General features: G+C 34.7%; 1 protein-coding gene across 12 annotated transcripts in view; it reads right to left on the bottom strand.

Moving 5' to 3' along the window:
- Positions 1–18,286, bottom strand: part of CCDC88A (coiled-coil domain containing 88A) — a 158,593-nt gene that overhangs the window by 102,535 nt on the left and 37,772 nt on the right. For all 12 annotated transcript variants that reach the window (XM_072635531.1, XM_072635532.1, XM_072635534.1 and 9 more), the window contains exon 4: positions 6,817–6,886. In XM_072635531.1, the coding sequence (XP_072491632.1) occupies positions 6,817–6,886 (70 nt within the window). The remainder of the gene's footprint in view (positions 1–6,816; positions 6,887–18,286) is intronic.

The raw sequence follows: 18,286 nt of genomic DNA, 5'->3' as shown, positions 1-18,286 counted from the left end.
ATTGTACACAGTAACAACAACATCATAGCAAGGATCAACAATGAAAGACAGCTACTCTGATCAATACAATGATCTAAGACAATTCTAAAGGAGTCATAATAAAAAATGCTATCCACCTCCAGAGAAAACGGATCAACTCTGAGTGAAGATTGAAGCATCTTGGTTTTTTACTTTATTTTTCTTGCCTTTTTTTTTTGCAACATGGATAATGTGGAAATATATTTTGCATGACTTCACATGTCTGATGGGTATGATATTGCTTGCCTTCTCAGTGGATGGTGGAAAGAATGGAGAGAGAGAGAGGGAATTTGGAACTCAAAATTTTCAAAATGAATGTTAAAAATAAATTTTAAAAAGATTGTGCCTCTTTCAGCATTGCTGTATAGTTAGCTGATGCTCATCAATTTAATGAAGGTTTAAGAACAATAACATCTCACTTATGAGAACAGAGGTGAGGGGCAGTGGAGTCTGATTTCCAGAAGATTCATCCAGAATGAAGCCATGAATAAAAGTCAAGGAAAAAAGATCTCTCAGTAACAAACAGCTCTCCCTAGTTCCTCCTTAGCATTTTATTCTCTAGCAAAGGAATCATCATCACACTTAGGCAATCACCAGGCATCTGTGTTTAAATTGCAGATCAGCAGAAGAACCTACTGATAGTGAGAAATGAGAGGCTAACAGCAGATAGAGGAGATAGCAGCAAAGTACCGCAACTTTTAAAGATTGTTTGACTTCACATCATGGGCTAAAGAAGATGCAGACTTGTATCAACAATAATTAAAATAAATTAAACAAGTATTTATTAAACACATAGTGTATTGTTTTAAAACAATGGCCCTGTGAAGATGGAAAAAAAACACCCTACTCTCAAGAAACCTACATTCTACTAATAGGAAACGTTAAGATTGAGCATGAGAAAAGTAAATAAGCAATTTAAACAAAATACTTCAGGAAAATTTGAAAGGGAAAAAAGCTCACTTTCTTGGGGCAAATGTTGGTCAGAGATGGTTTCATGGAGGAGATGGAACCTGAGTAGAGCCTTTAAAGAATTAACCAGTTGTCTTTCCCCATTATCTTCACCTGTTTCATTAGAAGAATGGCCCTCCTCCATGCCAAAGACAACCCTTTCACATGCCTTCCTTGATCTCTATCCCATCTTTTTCACACCATGCTGACTTCTCCAACAGACCAGCTTTCCTCTCTAATCTTCCATATCTGTCTTCTTTATTTTAAAGATAAAAGTCAGACTATAAGGATAAATTAAAAATGAAGAATGGCATTTTGTTTCCAAATAGTGAAGTGAAGCTCTTTTTCCATTCATGTTCCCTTTCAATATTCAAAGTACTTTTAAAGTTTAGATTATATTTACTTTCATTTTAATTTTTATACCTAATCCTCTATGCAAAAATCAATCCACTTGCAAACATATCACTCCTCCAAACTTCCCTATTTCTTTTGAGGGCACCACTGTCATTCCACTCACCAAGATTCAAAAACTCAGATTCACTCATCTTCTTCCGCTCTCACAAGTTTCATATAATATTAAACAGTGTAAATTCTAACTAATCAAACAGTTAGTTGAGAGGCATTTATTAAGCACCTACCATGTGCTAGACACTATGTTAAGTGTTGGGGTTACAATGAAAGGCAAAAATACACTTCCAGATCACAAAAAGTCCACTGTCCATTGAGGCAGACTGCATGCAAAGAACTACATACAAACAACTGATTTATAGCTAGAGGTAAACAAGAGGGAAAGTATTAAGTGGAATAGGGAAAGACTTCCTGCAGAAGGTTATACTTTAGCTGGGATTTGAAGGAATCCAGGAAGTGGACATAAGGAGAAAAGAGAATTCTAGGTATGAGGAACAGTTAGTAAAAAGGCAGCTTTCAATGTCCAGTGTCACTGGAATGAAAAGTACAGTTTGTAGTGGTGAATGAGACATAAGAAGACTAAAAAGGAGGGGAGAGAAGATTGTGTAGGGCTCTGATACATCAAATAGAGGATTTTATATCTGATCCTGAAAGTGAATGTTAGCCACCAGAATTTACTGAATAGGATTACCACACTTGTCCATTCTACCTCAACAATTTTTATATCCATCCCTTCTCTCCAATAACAAAGTCATTATACCTAGCTCAAGACCTCAAAAGCTGGACTGTTGTAAATAAGCTTCTACCTTCAAGTCTCTTTCCTTCCCCTTCCCTTTCAGTACTCCACACAACTGCCTAATTAATATCCATTCAACATAGAACTCACTGTATGTCACTCCCTTGCTGAAAACTCTTAAGGGCTCCCAACTGCCTCTAAGATGAATACAATTTCCTCCAGTTGATATTTAAACACTCCCCCCCAAAATGATTCCTACCTGCCTTTAGGACATTTCATATCACCCCACTTCACACACTTTACATTCTGGCAAAACTGGTCTACTAACTGTTCCCAGATATCATATGACAACTCCCATTGCTGAGTCTCTTCATTAGCTGTCCCACAATCCCAGAATACATCCTTCTTGACTTAACTCTTAGCTTCTTCCATGATTCAACTCAATTTAATGTAAATTAATTCAAGAATTCATCATTTAAAAATAAGCTTATCGATGCCTTGTGTACTTAAATAAAATTTATTTCAATCCCTTGCTCTCATCAGATGAAACAAACAAAAAAAACAAGTGACAAGGAAAAACAGGCAAAATTACTGCATTTGATAACATATAATGTTGTCCTATTATTGTTCTCTACTTGTTTTTCTTTTCTATAATGTCAACTGGATCTTTTATTTAGCTTCAAGGAAATATGCAGTAACACTCAGAATAATAAATAAGTAAACATTTTACAGACAGAACAATGTTACAAACATACAATACTACTTGAAAATGTATATAGATACTATTTTTAACATTTATTAAGTGCCTATCTTTAAGGACTAGGGATACAAAGACTTTGAAGAGTCTAACCGCCTGCCTTTCTCTTCCAACCTGTTTCTGTCCACTGATACTCTGCTTCTTCAATGGTTAATATATCCAGGCCATTATGCTCTTCTCCATATCACTGCTATTGAATCCCAAGCTGTTAATGAATACTGTTCCCCTACACCAACTCTTCTCCTTCACTCTCATCTACTTTAACCATACTCCCTCAACTTTCTTCTCTAGATATACTCTCTCCTTGCAGTGTGCCCTTCAGAACTCCTGCTCTAGAATTAACAAACTTCTTTTATCTTAAACCTATTCTTTCTCATTCTTTCTATCTTAGGTCTTTCATTGTTACTGGGCTTCCCTCAGGATTCTTTTCAGTACTGGTCACACTTTTCTATCACATTGGTTGTACCAGGGCAACAATCCTTAGTCTCTATTGCTACTTGCAGATTTTCTCTTTAACAACAGCAGTCAGAAACTTCTACTTTGAAATTTTCTCTACCCAAATGTATCACCAATGCAGATCATAATGGCTATTACCTACCACTCCCTGGAGAGTCTACAAATTTCCTCCCTCCTCAATAAGTTCAGTACTTGGCTGGGTACCTTTTCTCCACCTCAGTTCCTGACCTATTAATTTGGTACTTCAACATACATATTAATGTTCCCTCAAATATCCTAACTTACCAGTTCTTCAGTCCACTTAATCTCCATGACCTTAGTCCTCTATCCCACCTTAGCTATACTTACATATAGTCATACTCTTGATCTTGCAATCACCTCACAAATGTTCTCCTTCTATGGTGAGAAATTCTGGAAAACAATATCCTGTATCTGATAATGTTTTATCATTCCATCTTTCCCTTGGCATTTTAACTCCTAACCTTATTCTTTGTCGTCGGGGTGACCTGCAATCACACTACCTGCAGGTTCTTTTCTAGGCATTGTCTATACTCTTCTCCTCCAATACTGATCCCTTGGTAAACCAATTCAACTCCACATTATCCTCTACCTTCAAATCCTTCATTCTATTATCTACTGCCAATTTCATCTTATCCAACCCCCAACTCTCTATGGCATCAGAGCTCAAGCCTGAGGTATCTTCCCTTCTCTTGGCAGGAATGGGTACTTCCTACACACAGTAGACAGGGCACCTATAATGTCACAAAGTAGTTCTGGTTCTTTTTCTTTTTGCTTTTTCATTGTTTCTCTTTCCCTGAGCATAAGTGAGCAATCTTGAGGTAACATTCCTAGCCTTAGTGGCAGCCTTGTGAGTTTGAGATGTCAGGAGCTCATGGGTCCCTCAGTGAGGGCCAACTAGCCACAATTTCCTGCATTGGAAAAGATAAGTACAGATGGGAAGAGGGAACTTAGTCTTGGTTTAATAAAGCAGAATCCTTTGGAGTTGCCTGAGCTAAAGTGTGTGCCAGGTTTATGATCTCATCAGCTGTGGAATACGAGCCATGATGACACTGGAGTATAGCATCAAATTGGCAAAGGGATGCATGTGTGTCTCTGTGTGTCTCTGTCTGTCTCACATCTGAAGAGCCAAAGGGTCCCAACGCTGTGAAGTCGTGAATGTGCCTATCCATTCTACAAAGAAGGAGGCAACATGTAAGAGGCCTCTTAAACACTCAAAGATAGGATATTCTCCTCCCTGGAAATCTTGGGGAAAGGGAGGTCTTGGCTGCTAGGACAGGTGACATTCAAAAGGATAATAACCTCTTAGCTACCTATTCCACATGACACCTGACCCACAAAAATGACTGGTCACTGTGCAGGAAGCGTCATCATCTTTGCTGCACCTCTGATATTTTTCATTTTTCCCTCAACCATAAAGTCAACTCATTATCAGGAGATTTGTTATGAACTATAAAGATAAAGAATTGTCTGCCACACAGGACAAACAATATAGATTTAAGACTCACTTCTTAGAAGTAAATCTTCGAATTTTCTGGTCTTCATTTTCCCAAACTCAGTCACTCATTTAGAAGGCCATAGCGTTGCTGTCTTCTGATTTGTTTTACTTCTCCAATTTTTCTGGTTTAATTTTTCTCCTTCTACTACTGCCTATTTTAGGCTTCTCATACATATCTCTAAGACTGGGGCTGTCCAATAACAGCTTTAAGGTCATTTAGGTGAGAGAAAGTCCTCTGTAAGACCTCTAGGACTTTCACAACAAAGGGTAAAAGATACTGGGAAGAATATTTGCTTTTTATGCTTTATATTTCCAACTGTTTATAGAATAACGTAGCCAATATAACAAAGAGAAAGAAATCTTTTTGTTTCCCCTTCTTTCTGGTGGTGAGCAAGGGAGACAAGTAAGACAAGAAAGCATATAATTTATTTATTGTACCTAATATGACCTCAATACAATGACTTTGCAGCTAAAAATACATTTTATTCTGTTGGTTTTATACAACTATCTAATGTTAACATCGATACTTTTCAGTCTCCTAAAACTAACTCATGCAGTTCACATATGGTAACACCCTTATAGTGTATAGTTTTATGTACCAGCATTAATAGGAAACAGTCTACTTCATGATGTTTCAAAATCTAGACACCTTTAAAAATTAAAATAACAAGACGGATTGATCCAAATTGAAACACATTACTAGAGATAATTTAAAAATCAAATATTTGTTATAAAGTATACAAATGCATAATCCAAAATATGTGATATCAAAATACAAAAAATAAAGTGAAAAATTAAAAGCTAAAGATGAAAGCATAAATAATGGAAAAATATATATTTGAAAAGTGAACAAGATAAGACAACAGAGACGATGTTTAGAGGGAAAAAGTTACACAAAAACACTAATGATTACTTTGATCCTTAATACAACTTCCACCTTTTTCATTTTCCATGACTATTACCCGGGCAGTTTTCTTTTGGAGGACTGTTGTTGTTGTCCAATCAGTACAAGTCTTTGTGATCTTATGGGACATATTGTGGAGTTCTCTTGGCAAAGATAGTGGAGTGGTTTGTCATTTCCTTCTCCAGTTCATTTTACAGATGTGGATCTGAGGCAAACAGAGGTTAAGTAACTTGCCCAGTATCACACAGCTAGTACCTGAGGTCATACTTGAATTTGGGTCTTCCTGACTCCAGGCCCAATGCTCTATCCACTGAGACATCTAGCTACCTCGGAATATCAGTGAGTAATGGAATACCTACCTTTTCTGCACTTTTCTGGAGAAGGGGAAGAAGAAAGATAGGATTGCTTGAAACTTTTTATCTTCCAAGTTTTTAGATATGGATATTTAATCAAGCACATTCTAGGTAGTATGGATGTGATGTAGTGTAAAGAAAGCTAGCCTCAAAACCAGAAGACTTAGGTTGAAGTCCTACCTTCTCTCTAAAGGATGGTGTGGGGGCAACTTTTTTTTTAAAAAGAGGGTTAAGTGTACAAGTTAAAGCCACAAGTAAAATACTATTGGTTTTGAGGATAATAATTTTGTCCATTTGAGAAGTGGTTAGAAGAACAAATGAATCCAATAATCATCCACATTCAAAAGAAGCTGATAATGATTTTTCAAGTACTCAGAGATTAAAACTGATATTTCAAATTTAACAAATGCTAAAACTTTATCATTCCCAACACCTATGGAAATACTTGACAGAGCATACAGCAGATATTTAATAAAATATTTATTGATTCTCTTAAATAATGAAAACTACATAAAGAACCTTTTTTCACCATTTTGCATTAAAAGACAAGTCAAAACTTTTGACTGAATAATATTTTAGAATCAGACATTAAAAAATGTGGAAGCAGCATATGTCTTCAACAATAATTTTCCAAGACATGTTTTACTGACCTACTCTGCTTTCATTCCTGAATTTACAATGACAAAGAAATCACAACATTAAGCTAATTTTAATACTTACCAGAAAAGGGATTTTTGCCAATGGTTAAGACATTTGGCAAAGACATCATGATCAACTGCTGCAAAGTCTCCTGTAAAAAAAAAGATAAGCAGGGTCTTAAATTCAGATATATAACTTTGAATCTTAAATTACAACAACTGAGCTTTACGTTAGTCAACAAGGCACCAGTAATCACAAAATAATACAGAATAAGTTGAAATGTTCTATAAGCTTGTTACTGTTAAAAAATTTTGACACTAGTAAGGTTAAATTTTTTTCAATGAAAAATATGTTTATAGTAGTTTGTTTTCTCTTTTCCTGAAAAAAATACTAAAACCAGATTTTAAAATTAATGAAAACTAGGAAAAATTCCCTTTGAAAGAATGACCTTTTTCTATTGGTGCCTTTTGTTTTTTAGATCACATTCATTTCCAAATACATTACTCCTTCCCCTATTCTATAAAAAAAGAAAAAAAGTTAAAAAACCCAACCCTAACACTATTCAGCAAAATCAATACATCAACTACATTTTACAGTATAAGTGAATACACAAGAATTTTAACTCATGAACATCCTCACAAAAATGAGCTCTTCAATGAATTACATTTCTTTTCTTTATACTAAAATATTATTTCACTTCAACACCTTTTAGAAAATCAAAAAAAAGACCATGCTTATATTATGATACTATTTAAAACTGTGAAGAGGAAACAAACAAATAGGAAATTTCAACTTGCCTTGTTCTTTAAGAACGGTATGATCTATGTATTTTTGGACATAGCTAATGTGAGAATTTTTTTTGACTGTGTATTTGTTACAAGGATTTGTTTTTCTAAAATGGGGGACAGAGAATATAGGGAAAGAAAAATGCTTGTTAACTAAAAAAAAATTAAAAATTTTAGGAGTACTCATTTTAATTTTAAAGTACTCATTGTCTAATACTAGTAAAGTAAGATTTCCATGGTCACTTACCACATAACACTAAAATTCTCTATTACTTCCAAGCTTGAATCTACAATTTTATATGCAATAGGGAACAATTTTTTCCAAACTAAAAGATTTCTTAGTCAGTTTATTAAGATTCTATTGCACTATAATCTACTTAAGCAAGCATGCTAAGAATATTAATAAATACTCAAAAGATGCTAAAACTGTCAACTGATTTTTTATAAACTACTACTGAATCTGCATATTAAAGACATTAAATGATTTCTAATATCTAAAAGAAATTTTACAATAAAATAAATACAGCTAAACATTTCTACAGATAACCTTGAATGAATAAATTCACAGTTCTTCCTGACTTTTATAAGGAAAGCTATCAAAGTTACCACTGTACTTTTGTCAAAGGTAAAACAAAACAGATGGAGGAAAAGGGTAATATTTTGCCTAACAAGCTCCCTGATGAAAAAAAACAAAAAAGAAAGCAAAAGACCCTTTTTCCTAAAAGCAGTCAAATTTCCAAAGACCCTGAATTTGTGGGAAGTATCATCTAAAAATAGGTTTAAAAATTTTTTTATAACAATTCATTTTGCAATGATGAGTCAAAATCATGACTACAATAAAACATCAATTTAAATTTACAAGTCTGTATTATCTGGATCAGGGGTGGGGAATCTGGACCACATGTGGTCTTTTAGGTCCTTAAGTCAAGCCTTTGGAATGAATCCAAGTTTTAGAGAACAAATATTTTTATTTTTATTAATACATTTTTGTTCATCTTTTTTATTTTTATTTTATTTTTCAAATGAATGAATTTAAAATACCAAAGAATCAAATGTTTTAACAAAACAATCCTCCCAGATTAACCAGCATGATTACAACATTAGTAATCCATAAGTTGGATCTCAAAGTTTTAGGAACAACTGTTGAGTACTGTTCTTGCCACTAGGAAATAAGTAATAAAGGTAAACGGGTACAGGATGGAGACAAGGGCAGAGAGGGTGATAGAAGAGAGGGCAGATTGGCAGACAGGGGCAATTAGAATGCTCGGTGTTCTGGGGTGGGGGGAGGGGACAAAAGGGGAGAAAACTTGGAACCCAAAATTTTGTGAAAATGAATGTTAAAAGTTAAATTAAAAAAAAAAAAAAGTTGAACAATTAAGTATCCAGTGTGGATTTGCCCGTCATTCTAAAGTACATTGGCTACAGCAGGGACAGGTGCTAGCCAAAATGTTCTCTGCAAGAAGAGATAGTTAAATTTTATGAAGAACAGAATCAGCGATATGAATTATTAAAAGATTTCTACAGGAACGCTGCATTTCTGTGTGATGTCAAATCAAAACAACTTAAATATTTCTTTGCAAGGTAAAACTAAGTCTATATGTGATATGTGGCAAGAAATTCAAGCATTTTGAAAAAAGCTAACTTTTTTCAAAACACTTTTTCAAAAGGAAGTTATAGATGAAAATTTTCCCCATTGATGAGCAGGAGGATGACATATGCAAATCATCTGAAAAATACACAACTGTTACAGACTTATTACTCAGAAAATACAATGAAAGGTTCATTGACTTTGGGAATCATGACATCACACTCAAGTGAGTATTTCAACTTTACCTATCACCAAGGCACCTAAAAAACTACACATGGAATTGACTGAGCTCTCGTAGATGATATTTTAAAGTCATTGTTTGATGCTAAGAAAAATCCAATTGAATATGGAAAAATGCAGTAGAATACCCATACTTTGGGGAACATACCCAAAAAATGCTTTCTTGCTTTTCAGCCACTTATTGCTGCGAATCTGCATTCTCCTACCTAACCCAAATCAAGATGCCCTTAAGGTCACAAATGACTGATACCAATCTAGAGAATCAACTGAAAAAGCAGATCTTGCTGCGACCAAATATTCAAATGCTTTCTAACAAAAAACAGACACGACAAAGTCATTAAAACGTTAGTTAATTTAAAAATAACAAATAGTATTCATTTTTTGAAATTAAGTACATAGTAGTTAGAGTTTTACAAAATAATGTACATTTTTAAGTATATCTAACTAACGTTTCTTGAATGTGGCCTTATTTGATTACAGCTAAATATTAATGTGGCCTTCCAAGATGAAAAGGTTCCTCACTCCTGATCTGGATATTGCAAAGTGATTAGTTTAAATTCTATGTGAAACTGAAGTAGGCAAAAAGTTGGTCATCTGAAATCCATTGCTTCTGAGTGGGAAAAATGATATGATAAACCAATTCATGCTAAGAGGTTAGAGATGAAGGTGTTAGTAAGTTACCCAGCATATGCCACTTTATTATCTCACTGAAAGATATCCAAATAATACATATTCCTATTACTTATAATCCAAAAAATATCCTTCAACTGTGATAGTCAATAAACCACCAACATTTACATAGTAGTTATGCCATATATTTTGGATGTCATTTGATAACAGTATAATAAATTTTACATGACACTAAATCATGGTGATTATTTATTACTTGGTAATATTCACTCATTCGTATATTCAACAAACATTTAATAAGTACCTATCATAAATTCAACAGTTGAGATAAGAAAATAAAACTAAACAAACTCTGTCCTGCCCTCAAGAACCTTATATTCATGTAGACCAAAAAAATGCACAATATATACAAAATAATTTCAGAGGCAGGGAATACTATCAACTGGGGAAAGGAGGGTAAGTCAAAATAGGTATGATAGAGCAAGTCATACTGTTGAATCTTGAAGGAAAATATAAGTTCAAAGATGATGAAGTGAAGAGAAAGTACATTACACATATAGGGGTCAGCTTAGGCAAAGGCATAGAGACAAGAGTTTTGGTCTTTGTGGAGGACTAGATTTAGAAGCCTCCTTGCCAAGATAAACCGCAGTGCCTGCATGTTGTGATGATACTGTTGAGCATGAACTAGAACCAGGTGATAGCTTCATTTGCTACTTCATTTGGCAAAAAGGATGATGAGTTCACTTTTAGACATGCTGAGTTTAAGATGTTTAAAGGACATATAGTTCAAGATATTTAATAGGTAGTTGGAGATGTGAGCCTGAAAGTCAGCATAGAGGTCAGGGATAGAGAAGTAGGTAGGGATTGTTTCATTCTTTGTACTTTTTACCTAGTACATAGTAGGCATTTAATACTTGATTTAACAAAGGAAGAGTAGAAATGGAAACAAGGATCAAGTTGCATGCCTATGCCTTCTACTGATCTAGTATTTTAGGGGAATAAGATAGTTAGGAATTCTCATTTGGGGGAAGCCAGGTCTAAGTACAAGATGATAGGAAAAAAAGAGAGAATTCTAAGACAAAGGGGAATTTGTTAAGTCGAAGAGTATAATAGGTTAAAGACTAGGAAGAGGGAGGACTGAGGTATGAGGGAGTGAGAAAGATCAATGAAATGCACTTAGCCATGATATGGGGAAGGTGGTTTCCAACTAGAAATCCCAAAACTCTGCATCAGAGATGAAGGGAAGAAAAAGTGGGCGATTGTTAATCACAGGATAGGGAAAATAATACCATTTGACTAAAACTCCCTCCCTAACAAGCTATGTGACCCTTGGCATGGTGTCATTTAGCTTCCCTCTCAAGTGCTATGAAAAAAGAAAGATCAGGATGAACCCAGATCTATGGATCCCTAGTGAAAGGGTCCTCAGAGGCCTGAGTGAACTCACATCTGGCTCAAGTTCCTTTGCTCCTTTGAGGGATAATAAATAATCAGGAAATTCTTTGCTTGAAGAGTGTTCATTTACTACCAGGTCATGCCTGGTGACAACAGCACTAGATTTGGTTGAGATACCGGAAGCAAAAAAGCTTGACTTGTGAGGCTCTGATGCTATAGAGTCCTCGCAGTGAAGTCTGTTGTCTCAAGGGCTAGCCCTATGCCAGGTCATGGTGGCAAGAGTCCTGGTGACCAGGCATTCAATGGTTATGACAGTCAGAAATGTGTTCTTCCATGATCCATGAAGTAAGAAAGAGTACGTAATACCTCTCTCAATAATAGCACATTGAGGATTTCCACACTAGTTGCTGGGTACTATGAGGTAAGGAAAGGTTCAAGAGCAAATGAAGCTACCACCTGGTTCTAATTCATGCTCACCAATATCACCACAACATGTAGGCACTGCAGCTTATCTTGGCAAGGAGGCTCCTAAATGTAGTCTCACACAAAGAACAAGAGAGGAATCTCATCCTCCTAGGTCCAAAGACAGACAAAACAAAAAAGAAGAGGTACAGAGAAATTATAATTGGTCCTAGTGGAAGTCATACTTGCATTTGGTGATGATGAAGTAACTACTGCTCAGTAATTCTAGGCAGAGTAGCTAGGGTAACAGGGTTAAATGTTTTCCCTCAGTGGGCTGAAACTGGGATAACCACCTTCATCAAACAATGACAGCTTTGCTCCATAGTTTGACTCAGTAGTAATCCACTGCTAAAATATTGATTGTTGCAAGGGACTTAGAACGGAACCACCACAGTAAAGGGTATGAGGTCTGGGCAGGGAAGGAAATATACTCTCACTAAACCAATTTGCCATAGATTTACATCTCAGGATTATGGTTTCCATGGAGCAGCTGTGCTCTTTTGCCTCTAGAAATGCTACTAATTTGTGTGTCAGCATCATAAGAGTAATATTGGTACAACACTGTTCATAAAAACACTATCCTCACAGAAAATCTGGTAAATAGGACAATTATTATTATTTCCATTTTGCAAATGGGGAAAAATAAGTCTCAGAGAGATTAATGAATGTGTCCCTGTTTTGATCTTGCCTTATTTTATTTTTTAAAATTATAAATTTTTCATTATGTTCAATTGTGAAAAATATCTCTCTGCATCCACTACACAGCAAGTCTTCCCTTTTAACAAAGCCAACAACAACAAAAAAGAAAGAAAAACAAAAAAGAAAAACAAGCCAAGGCATCAATCATATCTGACAAAATACAGTGATATTTCTACATGCAAAGTCTCCCATTTCTTCAAATGAAGGAAGGCACGTTTTCTTAATTCTTTTCCAGCATCAGATGTGATTTTCAAATTACAGCGCTCAGTTTCATTTTTTTGTTCTATTTATATTTTCATATCATGTGTATATATTTTCCTAGTTCTACTTACTTCACTCTGATAGACACCAAAGCTGAGATTTCTTGTGTTTTTCTCAATTTTTCATGTTTCTCATTTCTTGTAATGTAGTAATACTACATTATATTTATGTACTATAAATTGCTTAGCTATTCTTCAATCAATAGGTATCATTGTTTCAAAATTTTTACTACCATAAAAAGTGCTGCTATGAATACTTGGTTTAGATAGAATCTTTCAACACCTTAGGCCCTCTTTTCTCATTAAGCGACCTCATCAGGTCACAGGAGCCTAATTATTATCTCTAATCAGATCTATATATCTAGCTATTGTCTTTCTCCTGAGTTCTAGTCCCACAGCACTGAGATAATAACTGCCTATTGGATATTTTGAATTGGGTATCCTACAGACATTTCAAACTCAACATGCTCAATGCAGACTTAATTTTCCACACCTCTTCTAAAGATCTGTTTCTGTCAAGGGTATCATCACATTTCTAGTTTTCTAAAAAGAAAGTACCCCTCCTATACTCACAATGAGCTTTAAAAATTGACATTTAGGATCTATTCCTTTACTTAAGGTATATAATAGCTATAAATAATTCAAGTTCTGAACCCCCAAAATTAGCCTAAGGGTTCCAATCAAGAAATGACATCAAGACAGAAATCTTAAATTCAATTTCTTCTTCTAAAAAATTATGAGTCCTAAGAGATACTATATAATATCCTACTGATCTAAACACTTTCCAGAGCAGGAAGTTCTTGAGAATATTTATTCACTTAATCACTACAGAATTACTGACAGGCACTTTGGGTCTAGCATTCATAAACACTAGTTAATGAAAATTAAAACTCTGGAATACAATCCTTAAAAGCTTTTTTACAATATTGTCCCTTGAAGATACTATACACACTTTAATATTGCAGTATTATCATTTCCTTGCAAAGTAAAATATCATTATGATACAATCACAAAGTAAAATGAAAATATGAAAAATGTAGTGGCACTATTAAATTTTAGCACTAAACTGAAAAACTTACCTTTAGCTTTATTTTCAATTACTAATTATGAGTTTTTAATATCACATGAAGTACTAATATTGAATAACAAGAGCTAAAAGTATACAAAGATTGAACATGAAATACTGTAGGTCCTGTATTTATCTTCAATACGAAAATGCACTCTGTAAGATGCTATAGCCAACAAAGCCCTTAAGTTCAAAAGCTAAATGGTACAGTAGATAAAACACTGGGTTCGTAACGACGAAGACCTGAATTCAAATCCAGCCTCAGATACTTATGAGTTGTGTGAACCTGGTCAAGTCATTTAACCCTGCCCAGAACTCCTACCCCCTTACTGCGATGGTTGTTCTATACTAAGTCCCTTCTAACAATCAATATTCTAGCTGTGGATTACTACTGAATCACTACTGAAGATGTTTCCTCATCTTCAAAATGAGCTGGAGAAGGAAATGGTTTGCTACTCCAGTATCACTGCCAAGAAAACCCCAGAAGGGGTCATGGAGAATCGGACATGACTGAAACAATTCAACAGCACCATGAAAAAGAATTTGTACTGAGCCTAGGAAGCACTGTTATGAAAAGAGATGGGCAGTGATAAGCCCCTAGTCTATCACCTTCTTTCAGATCCACCCTGTCCTATACACATACAAACCCAAAGTCAGTCAACCAGAATTTATTAAGCACTAATGTGTCAAGCACATTGCTAAGCTCAGGATACAAAGAATGGCAAAAACAGTCCCTATTTTCAAATTCATATCTCCATGTCTCCAGGCTTGGCTCAGTTCTTTGCCTATACTCTTCCTGTGTAGCAAACAACCAAGAAGGAAAGAATACATAAAGAAGATAAAAAGAAATTTGGATTGAATAACATAAGGAAGGTAACTCAGTAAATTTCAACAAATGTTTATTAAGCAACAAAGCATTGTGCTAGTAGTTAAGAAAAAATACAAAACCAAAACAGTCCCTACCCTGAAGAAACTTACATTCTACTGAGGAATACATGTAAATACCAGCTAATCTGAAGATAAAGAGAGCAATTTGGAGAATCTAAAAAGTCTTCCCATGGGAAATGACACGAGTGGAGCCCTGAAGAAAGCTAAATGGACAGCAGAGGAAAGACAGAAGTGCATTTTAAGATATGCTAGACTGGGTGTAAAGGCGCAGAGGCAGGAAATGAAAAGCAAGTTTTTGAAACAGCCAGCAGGCCAGTTTGGCTGAAATGTTTACGTGGTCAAGTCATTCCCCTAGAAAGAGAAAATTTCACCAACATAACTGAAAAAGAAGAGAGGATGAAAAGAGGAGACAAAATTATGCCAACACAGACTTGATGTTATCAGGACCAGAAGTAATGCTAAATACTATTGAACAATTGTCCCTGCTTTTTAAAAGGTTAAAAACTAATCTAAAACAAATATTGGAGAAACAATGGATGGAACACTGGACTTGCAGACAGGAAGACAAGTAGATGTCCCAGACAATTAGATGTGACTCTAGACAAATCACATAACCTCTCTCAGCCTCAGTTTCTTATTCTGAAAAAAAGAGAATAAGAGAACCTACTTTACAAGGTTATTGCAAATGAGATTAACATAGGTAATGAGTTTTACAATCTTAAAGCACTACATAAATGCTAGCTGTAAATGGGCACTGAGGACAATCAAATCGCTATTTTACAATATGATGGAAGCAAAATGAAGGAATAAAAATTAAGTGAATAATGTGAAAGAGACTACATTGATGAAAGTGCCTAAAACATAAAACAATATACAGTATTTGCAATGTAATAACATAAAGATCTGGTTTCTAGGGAACTTAATTCTAGTAGTATTTTAAATTTTGCTAGTTACAATAGACGCTAATAAGACAAATGTGAAAATCTATCCTTTTTCTCTATCAACTGAGCTAAACCAAAAGATTATGCTTTTGTTTTTAATATTAGTGACCTCATATCATGCAGACTCCCTAATGAATATTTATATTTCCTAATTACAAACTATTTCTTCTTGAGACCAGCTATTTTTTCCAGCTGAATGAGGAACTTAAATTTTCAATAGACTCAACTGATGAAGACTATTATTATTTTAATTATGTAAAGCAGATGTTATTAAAGGAATATACTTTTTTCTAATAATGACTTAGGATTTAGTCAATCTTTCCACACCAAACACTAGTTTTCACTGAGCTGTTAATATTGACTAAAGTATTTTTACCTGAAAAGAGAATTTACAGGTTAAATACACCACCTCTAGATGTTGCTTTCACCAAATGACAGACAAGAACAAAATATACTATTCAAAAATTATACAACCTACATAAATATCCATTATAAAATATAATTTACTGATCATGTTTTATCTTGCAAATAAATACTGAAAAAGTTACTTTTCTTAAATAAATATCTTGAAAGCAATTTCAGCAAAATACTTCTTACAGAAACATCAATTCAATGAAAAATTAGTGACAAAAGATTAGAACGCCTGTAAGACTTGTGTGTAATTTGTGTGTAATTGAGGATCATGTGTAATTGAAGAAAAAAGCATTTTTAAAACTTAGAATCATTTTTCAAATAAAATAGATTTCCACTCCAATAACTGTCTTAGAGTATAATATAAATCTCTGTTTTTCTAAAAATCTGTTTTTATATTATGACTTTGGATTCTGACTCATTCTTTGAAAGATACATTAATTTCAGAATTTAAATCCAAATAATTTAAGGTATTTCACCTCTAACTATGAAGAATCAAAACAAAAGATTTTTGGAATCTTAATAGAAACTTGTAGAAAATTCATCTATCCATCAAAGTATAGTTAAATTTTAACAGCATAATAAAATCTTGCTAATTTGAACAACTATAATTTGAAATCTGACAAGGTTCAGAAATGGTCTTGACAAGCCTATCTTTACAGTAATTATGAAAAAAAGAATTTAAGTCAATTAGCAATGTAAATAAGATTATAATGGAAATGCTTAAAGTACTTTTGAGAATTGTTTTTCCCAATTAGACCTGCTCTATTCTGAGTCTTAATCACCTTTTACTTGGGCTACTGCAACATTTCCGACTGCATTTTTTCCATTTTCACTTCATCCTTTACAGAGCTGCTGAGCTAACATCCCTAAAACACGTATTTGACTACCTAACTCAGAAGTCTTCAATGATTCCCCACTGACCTATGATTAGTACTCCACAAACTAGTTCTCTACTACTTTCCCCATCTTATTTCATATTAGTCCTTTTCAAATTTTCTACCCCATTCCAAGTGGCTTACGTGCTATTAATTGTTATTCAGCTGCGTTTGACTCTTTGTGATCCTATTTGGGGTTTTTTTGGCAAAGATAGTGGAGTGGTTGCCATTCCCTTCTCCAGTTCACTTTACAGATGAGGAAACTGAGGCAAAAAGAGCTGAGTGACTTGCCTAGGGTCACACAGCTACATAGTATCTGAGGGTGTATTTTAATTCAGGTTCTCCTGATTCCAGTCTCAGTGCTTTATCCAGTGTGCAACCTAGCTGCCCACATACACAGTTTAACCTTTTGCTTCTGTGTTTTTGTACAAATGGTCCCATGTCTAGAACACATTTGCTCTTTCACACACCGCTACTTCCTGGAATCTCTATTTTCTTTCCAAGTATAGCTCAAGTACCACCCTAAATGAGGTCTGTCCTGATCCCTCTAGTTATTAATAATACTTTACACTTCTTGAAGTTACTTTAAATATCCTTAGTAGGTACTTTTTATTTATGCATAAGAAGGCATTACGAGGCAGAGGAAATAAATCTGGATTTGTAATTTGAATACATGAGTGAATCTTACTTCTGCAACTTATTACCCATGTGTCCTTGCTTAAACTGCTTCATATCACTAGGCCTCAGTTTCTTTACTTGTAAACTAAGGTAACTGGATCAGATAACTTCAAAGGTTATCTGTAATTGGTCTCATCCAGCTATGGTCAACATGACCCCTAAATTATATCCACCAGCAGACTATAAACTTGAGGTTTTGTCTTTATATTGCCAGTCTAATATGGTACCTTTCGTTATTGTTCAGGTGTTTAGTTGTGTCTGATTTTTACGACTATCTGGACTTTCTTGAAAAAGGTACTCAATTCAAAGTCAGCTGCAAGTCATGTCATCACCTCATGTCATGGTCCTCTTCAAGAACAAAGAACAAACACAACAACCACCACAATTTAAGAGTAGTTTGCCATTTTCTTCTCCAGGGGATTATGGCAAATAAAGGTTTAGAGACCTGCCCACAGTCACAGAGCTAGTGAGAGTCTAAGGTCAGAGTTGAATTCAGGTCTTCCTGACTCCAGACCTAGCATTCTATCCACTGAACCACCTATCTCGATATGCCTAATGTGTCTTGCACATTAGCGTCCATAAATTTAATAACCATCTCTAAGCTAACGATTCTCAATTCTACCTATCCTGCCT

The sequence above is a fragment of the Notamacropus eugenii genome, chromosome 1 (assembly GCF_028372415.1).
Source record: "Notamacropus eugenii isolate mMacEug1 chromosome 1, mMacEug1.pri_v2, whole genome shotgun sequence".
Lineage (NCBI taxonomy): Eukaryota > Metazoa > Chordata > Mammalia > Diprotodontia > Macropodidae > Notamacropus > Notamacropus eugenii.
Note: the sequence above shows the minus strand (reverse complement) of the source record. Positions and strands in the feature narration are given on the sequence as shown.